The 7,438-nt window shown below is 42.6% G+C and overlaps 1 protein-coding gene across 1 annotated transcript in view; it reads right to left on the bottom strand.

Annotated features, from left to right (window-relative positions):
• LOC109470067 overlaps positions 1 to 7,038 on the bottom strand; it is a 27,322-nt gene extending 20,284 nt beyond the window's left edge. The window contains exons 1-6 of the mRNA XM_019768846.1: positions 6,760 to 7,038; positions 5,827 to 5,927; positions 5,457 to 5,607; positions 3,403 to 3,515; positions 2,682 to 3,029; positions 2,400 to 2,516 (exon numbers count right to left, since the gene is read on the bottom strand). Coding sequence (XP_019624405.1) covers positions 2,400 to 2,516; positions 2,682 to 3,029; positions 3,403 to 3,515; positions 5,457 to 5,607; positions 5,827 to 5,927; positions 6,760 to 6,999 — 1,070 coding nt within the window. The 5' untranslated portion in view covers positions 7,000 to 7,038. The remainder of the gene's footprint in view (positions 1 to 2,399; positions 2,517 to 2,681; positions 3,030 to 3,402; positions 3,516 to 5,456; positions 5,608 to 5,826; positions 5,928 to 6,759) is intronic.
• Between the last annotated feature and the right edge of the window lie 400 nt (positions 7,039 to 7,438).

Below are 7,438 nucleotides of genomic sequence, written 5' to 3' on the forward strand. Positions count from 1 at the left end.
CCTGGAGTCACCAATAGGAAGCCAGTATTAGGAATTAATGTGGGAACCGATCGGGCCATCACGTGGTACGGCGCCAGGCAGCCGGAGAAGGGCGGAGTACCGGGCGGGGACGAAAAATTTGATCGACTGCGGGTGGGAATTTCTCAGAAAAATGGCTGCGACTAGCCCGAAACCGAGTTTCTGTGCATTCTGGAGTCAGTGTGTGTGGACTTTGGGAGTCCCTGGCCCCTAGAGCCGCTTCAGGAAAATGCGATGAAATTTTTCGTTAAACAGAGAAACGACGTGTTTGCGTGTCTTCCTACAGGCTATGAGAAGACCGAGATCGTGAAACAGTGCAGAGCAAACGAAAACGGCGGGTTGACGACATTCTTGTGCTTTGTTGACGATGTTGACTCCTGTCAAATTATCGATACTAGTACTTAATTGCTGGAATCTAAAATGTTACTGGGTTCTCCTAAGCGGGAGTTGTTTATTGTTTTGATCGGTAAAACGCAGGGTAAAATACGCTAGAAATTAATTACTTTGTGGGTAAAAGAAAACTCACGCCGAGGGCGAGGTCCACACTTCCGGGTTCAGCGACGACAAAATGACGCAAAAAACGCTAACAATCCGCATAGAAGTATATAATTTCCCGACTGATTCTTGAAACTATGCATTTCTTCACTAGAATATCGATGTGTGGTTGTGGAAAATAGCATTTTAGCGCTTATATCGAAGAAAGAAAAAGTTGTTTACACGCGCGTCGGCTCGGTCAATCTTCAATACCGCCGGCGCTGCCGGAAGCGGACGCTTCAACTAATCAGAGATGCGAAATGTGGACATAGCCGAGTGAAAATCGTGACGTAAATACAAATCCGTGGATGAGATTCTTTTCTCTCGGTGTGACTCCCATTTCCCACGAGGAAGTTCCAGAAACTTTGGAAAATAGAAACAGATTCGACTCGCGAGCGGGTGGCCGCGCCTTCCTCGGCCAAACTTCAATTTTGGGACATGAAAGGCGCGCCGACGTCCATCACTGGTTAGCGACCGACAGGCCCATAGCAACCATCTCTGTTGGGTGCCGCACCGTCTGAGGGCCGTTCGTGACGTTTGCATCTCATTAACCATATATGGCAGACCAGGGCCGTCGACACACCGCCAGCTTTACGCGTGCTTGACATCAAGCTTTTGGGGGGCGGCAACCTAGGGCGGCGGCCGCCAGGAGCGCGATTTAGTCAGGCTAGGTCTGCCGAGGCGATGGGGACTTGGCGCAAAATCCGTGGAACAGACGATCGATGTGAAGAAACGCGACGAAACTGTAGCACAGGGGCGCGCAGAAACCAGTTGAGCCGCTGGACGCACATAACGGAGGTCCGTAGTTCTGGTGTAGAGGTCAAGATCCATGGCGGAATAATCAACTTACGTGGAACGCGAACGTCTACACAAAGAAACAGTCAGAGAGACGGGAATCCACACGAGCAGAAGTACAGGGTGAAGTAATCCAGTGACCAGCGGAAGAAGTCGAGGGGAAATTGTAACTACACACGCTTGGGACAAATGTGATCGGGAGCCAAACAAATGTGACCGTACAGAGAAAGGTTGAGCCACGAATGACCCTTACGAGGGTTAGGGAGGAAGGGTCAGAGGGTAAAGGGGCGGAATAATTAGTATCAGGGTAGGGGTCACGTGATTGTCTGTTCAGCCGACGGGAAACGAGATAAATCCTTAAACCTGAGCTTAGGCCTTCCCCTTGGTCGACTCCCTTGAGAGAGTTCGCCGTACAGTATTTTCTTGGGAAGCCTGTTGTCGTCCATCCTGGCCACATGGCCTAGCCAGCGCAACCTGTTTCGCCGCAGGATCTCAAACAAGGACAGTGATCCTGCTTGCTGGAGAACTAGCTCATTTGTGATTTTGTCCTGCCATTTTATGTTTAAGATCTTCCGCAAGCAGCGTAGGTGGAAACTGTTGAGTCTTTTTTCTTGTCTTGAGTAGACTGTCCAAGCTTCGCTGCCATATAATAAAGTCGACAGTACACATGTGTTGTAGACCAGTACTTTTGTCTTTTTTGTCAGCTTTTGATTTTCCCACACTCTTTTACTTAGTTTTCCAAAGGAAGCAGCAGCTCTGCCGATCCTTACATTTATTTCCTCGTCCAAAGAGTGGGTGCTTGTCATCACTGATCCCAGGTAGGTGAACCTGTCAACTGTTCGGAGGGGATTTCCGTGCAGTGTAATCAAAGGTGGGACGGGAGTACCTTGCCCCATTACCTCTGTTTTAGGGGTTGTATTACAGTGGATGTAAATCATTACTAAGTCAGTAGTTTTACAATAATATTTTGAGAGTGAATCAGAATCATTTGTCTGCATTGTCTGTATAAATAAGTAAATTAATTAGGTATAACTAAATGAAATATTTTCTACTTACGGAAGATAATTTCTGCCCCGGGAGAGAAGTAGGACTCAGGCAGGGAAATAAAGTCTCGTAGGAAGCCCACGTTTAACTGTTCATGCGTCACGTCGTCCATGAAGATCTCATATCTAGGTATCACAGAACAAAAATACTAGTAGGTCATTTCCTTTTTTTATAGCTAAATAACCTAAATATTTATCATCTCCGGCTGTTGATACTAATACTATTTTGTGCAGAAAAAAAAGTAATCCAGAGTATACTTCAATTGTAAAAGAAGCATCATCATTGATCACCTGAATATGTTTATCTCCAGCATGGCCATGAATGTTTGTGTCTGCTGCTCACTCAGCCGAGCGCTGGCAGAGGAGCTGGCACTTAACTCTGATGATTGGATGGATGTGCCACTCTGACTGGATCCTCCTCCTCCTGCTGACCAGAGAAGTCCGAATAGTCCTCCCACTGCTCCGTGTCCAGAAGCCTTGTTGATCTCTTCCTGGAACATGGCCTTGGCAGAAGTGACGGCTGATTTCTCCGCAAGGTATTGCCTGTATTCTTCCGTTGAGCTGAAGGTGTAGGATTCTACATCTGTGTCGTATATGCCTAGCACGGTCATAGAGTCAGGGACTTCATTTTCACCGTACCTGTTTAAAGTTAAAAAGAAAATAAGTTACTGCGGTTCGCGTTGTACGAAGATTTGACGTTGCCGTTATATAAACAAACTGTAATGTAAATTCGGTCGTAATTCATGAAACCCGATTATTTTAAATGCATCAAGGTTGTGTACGATTGGGCATTAGGGCTACATTGGTTTCACGAATATTCCAGATTGCGATTGCACATACTTTTACCAGCAAACCGCGATCATTTTTTTCTCCAAAATACAAAAACGTTAGACACCCAGGTAGTATGATGCTCGGAAAAAACATTCGCTCAAGCAACTGGATATAAATTTGGATTTTGCAAAATTACATCAGTTGCTTGAGTAAATGTTTTTTGGCGTAAAATGTGTCTTACGTCTGCAGATTTTGGCATGATCTCTGGATGACACTTTTCTTCCTAGACTCGGCCGAGTACACGCCTCTTCCGTCGAAGCCAACGCCGAGGTAGGTTGCGCCGTCAATTAGGTTCTGCACATTGGGACCCCAAAAAGAGAGAAATGGAACAACATGGAAGGAAATGGAGCGACATTGAACGAAAAATGTATGTCAATGTATGTTGGAAAGTCGAAGCCGTTCGGACAGTCGGGCGGCGACGTCAGTTTTCGTTCGAGGTCCGATTGAAATTGATAATATTCTTAGAACCACATTGTTATATTCTACATCCATGGTTGAAAGATCGATCGGTGTACATTAAGAATGAAGTGTCCGCGATGTTATAAGATCGATCGAGGTACGTTAAGAAAAAAAAGGGTTTTCAGTTGAGTGGTAAAAGTGTGCTGACGTGTTTCTTTGTGGTCGAAGTGTGTTTTTTTCTACTACTATTAGATACAGTACAACTTTATTACCGTGTTTCTTTGGCTAATTTCCTCCCGAAAATCGCGCCATGGCGAGAAAAAGATCCGCCACTGTTTACATGCTTTGGACAATGCGCTATACTTTGGACAATACGCAAAAAACTGCTGCGAATTGCATGATATCATGACAGCAAAACGGAACCGAGTACCGGGTTTGAGTCCTGACATGTCATCGATGATGTACCGTTGGGAAAGGCACTTAACAATGCTTTCCTCACTTAACCCTCAAACACCCGAACTTTTTTTGCGATGGAAATTACGGAACGGGGTCCAAATGAACCCCATTCGGTTTCTTTTATATTTATATTCTCTTTTGCATTCTTTCAGTGATATTTGCACATATATTGGTTAAACATAGTAAGAGGTATATTTTGGCATGATTAAGTGTAACAATTCGAACTCATTATCATAATTTATGCAAAAAGGATAAGGCCTGCGCTGCAGGCATGAGCATGAAGTGGAGCTTTGAACTCATGTTATTGTCAAAGGTTTTTAACATCTGAAAACCTGATGACCTAATTCCTGAGGTTGAGGTTACTTAAAATTTTCTATTCTAGAAAAGCAAATAAGCACTGTTTGTAGTCGTGTCCTAATCTTTAACAATTTTCATGTTTCTGACATGCCAGAATCAGGGAAAATGACCCGAAAACATGTTTGTTCCGTAACCATGGTTTCGATCGGTGTGGAACAGAATGAAAGCTATTTTGATGGGTTGTGAACCAAGTACAAATTGATGTCCCCTGCCACAATTGTTTGATCCTGACATACATTATATTTGACAGCTTGTGGGTATATAAAAGTGCCCTTACGTGAGTCATCATTGACAAGTAAATCTTTAAATGACAAGGTCCCAAGATACTGGTTTGTTTTGATTATCAAAGAATGCAGAAAAAAGAATTTTTATGACCTGAACTTAAAGTGCTCATGACACCAAGATATGATAGTAACTAATTGTAATTTACATAACTTAGATATGACAGTAGCTAATTGTAATTTACATAACTAGTATTTCCTGGCTATCAGACACATTTGCAATAAATATGCACGGTTCTCCTGTTACATTTAAACTTTTAATGCCCTGCCTTGGAAAGTCAGCACAAGTCATTACTGGCAGGCAATTTGCATCTCTACATTTTATTTTTGCATGTCTATATTTTTTTCCTGAGCTGACGTCATCCAGTGATGTCAGCTCAGAAATGCAAAAGGACAGAGATGAAAAAAAAATAAAACATAGAGATGCAAATAGAAATGCCCGAAGTGGGCGATTGGGAACCTTGCTAGAGTCTCCACAAATTCACTTTTAGAAGGCTGTACAACCTCAATTTCGCAGTCATCATGATTGGAACAAACTTCAAGTGACTATATTGAATGTACACTTCCGATATTAGTATGTATTTTATTTGTTTGTATTTAGTTTGAAATTTTGTGTCATTTGGTATTTAATTGCTTTGTTTGCAAATTGATTTATGTTTAGCGCGATCTATTAGCCTTGAATGCACAGATAAAGTCTACTTTGATATCATACTGCATTTTAAAAATAATAAAAAAAACTTACCGGACAGCCTGTTCTTGGTATCTTTGCCTTGAAGCAGGGGTCTCCATTCTTATAGCCTGTCCCGAAGCAGCCGTTCATCAGAACTGGTCCTAGTCCGGCTGGGTAAGTATAGGCTGATGCCTGTCCGCCGGAACTGACCTTGTCTTCTTCCCTAGTAATTGATAATAAGTTATAACATTGTGTTACAAAAGTAAACTTTCTTTTACCAAAGAAGAATTATCAGAATTTTAAACGTTATAATTTTGCCTTTGTTGTTCATTGATTCGATATATGTTGGGGACAAAACGACTATTTTGGTTGCCAATTGTAACGACATATTTTATCAAGGATTGGAGTAGAGAATTGGGAGATACAACAGTTATTAACGAACCTGTCTTCCTTGTACTTGTACTTATGTCGGATCTCCCAGCCTGGTGGTGCATACATGTTACCCATCGTGGCTCCTGGTCTAGGAACAAGTTGAATGTCCGCCTAGTGAACAAACAAATGTTTGTAAAAAAATACCACTAGCCTTAGGAATGATCTGTGTATTTCTTAGTGCTAGTGTAATTTACACCTGTCCATTTGTAATGCTAAATTTGATGCTAAATATCATGTCCTTTCTTAGGCAGAATTAGGAATTATGTGTTTGAAGTAGCTTTTTATTAACAATTTCTCTTCTTAAAAAATTGTGTGGTGTCGGGTGGCGTAGTGGTAGAGCGTTCGACTATGAAGCAGGGAGACCCGGGTTCGATCCCGAGTTGTACCCGGGACATGTCCGGACATGTGCACCGACGTTGTGCCCTTGGAAAGGCACTTTACACACATTTCCTCACTCCACCCAGGATGAATGTGTACCTATCTTTGGCTGGGGAAAGTTTTTTTTTTTTAATTCCACCATGTAATCACCAGACGTGGTGACGGCACACTCAAGTTTTTTTTCAACTTATATTAATGCCGCCACCAACACAGGGGACAAATACATGATAGGACAATACTCATTTTCACCTGAGAGAAGTGAGGAAAGTCGTGTTAAGTGCCTTTCCCAGGGGCTCAAGATCGGTGGCATGTCAGGACTCGAACCCGGGACCTCTCGGCGCCGAATGGCAGCCGCACAGACCCTTGCGACAGTTTCACAAAAAATTGTGGAGCAAATATGTGTATCATGTGTATTATCTTATTGTGAATATCATGTGATACCCTGCATCAATTTAGCCGTATAAAGGCTGCGACTGCACGAGTACGGTTTGGCCAATAAACCATCAACCATTTAAATTTGTCTTAATGTCAAATGTATGAGAGACGCGCGCCCTTTATAACCCACCTCCTCCACCGGCCGGTTCAAACCCGCTGCCAGCCCACTGGTGTCCTTCAGCAGTTCTTTGTACTCATTATCAAACTTGTCCATCTGTTTCCCCAGGTAGTCCTGCAGACCGCTCACCACCTTCTCCTGGTGGTTCTCCACTACACCGTCCGCGATCCTGTCGCCAAGCTTGCTGACGACTTTTCCTCCTATCTCTTTCGCTGCTGCTGCCAGAAAGGCTGGAACTGCCCTTTTCGTCATTTTGTTGCCGACAGGAGAACTTTCTGCTTTGTGGTGGGATCCTACAATATACATATCAATAGTCATATTGCCATTTTGGGGATTGGGATGTCCAAAATGTAGTTAATATGCCGGTACACAGCATTTTGCATCCCACACAAATGCACATTGTAAACCAATTTGGACAAAACCTGCTCTTCTATCTAGTTGAATATTAAAATATGGCCGATGTAACATATTTTCTTTGGTATACAATAAAAAATAAGGACGATGGTTGTGTTGGCTCCTACTTTTTTTTTAATTTCTTTGTCGAGTAATAACTGTAATTACCTTTAGAACAGTAACTAATTGTTTATGAGAAAAGGAGATTTTGTATTTAAATGTAAACATTTATGTAAACAAGGATTCATTGTTCTGTGGACTTCAACCAAAAATATATTATTTAAAAAGGGCTTCCAAT

The sequence above is a fragment of the Branchiostoma belcheri genome, unplaced genomic scaffold (genome assembly GCF_001625305.1).
Source record: "Branchiostoma belcheri isolate BF01 breed outbred unplaced genomic scaffold, Haploidv18h27 scaffold219, whole genome shotgun sequence".
In the NCBI taxonomy this organism is placed as follows: Eukaryota; Metazoa; Chordata; class Leptocardii; order Amphioxiformes; family Branchiostomatidae; genus Branchiostoma; species Branchiostoma belcheri.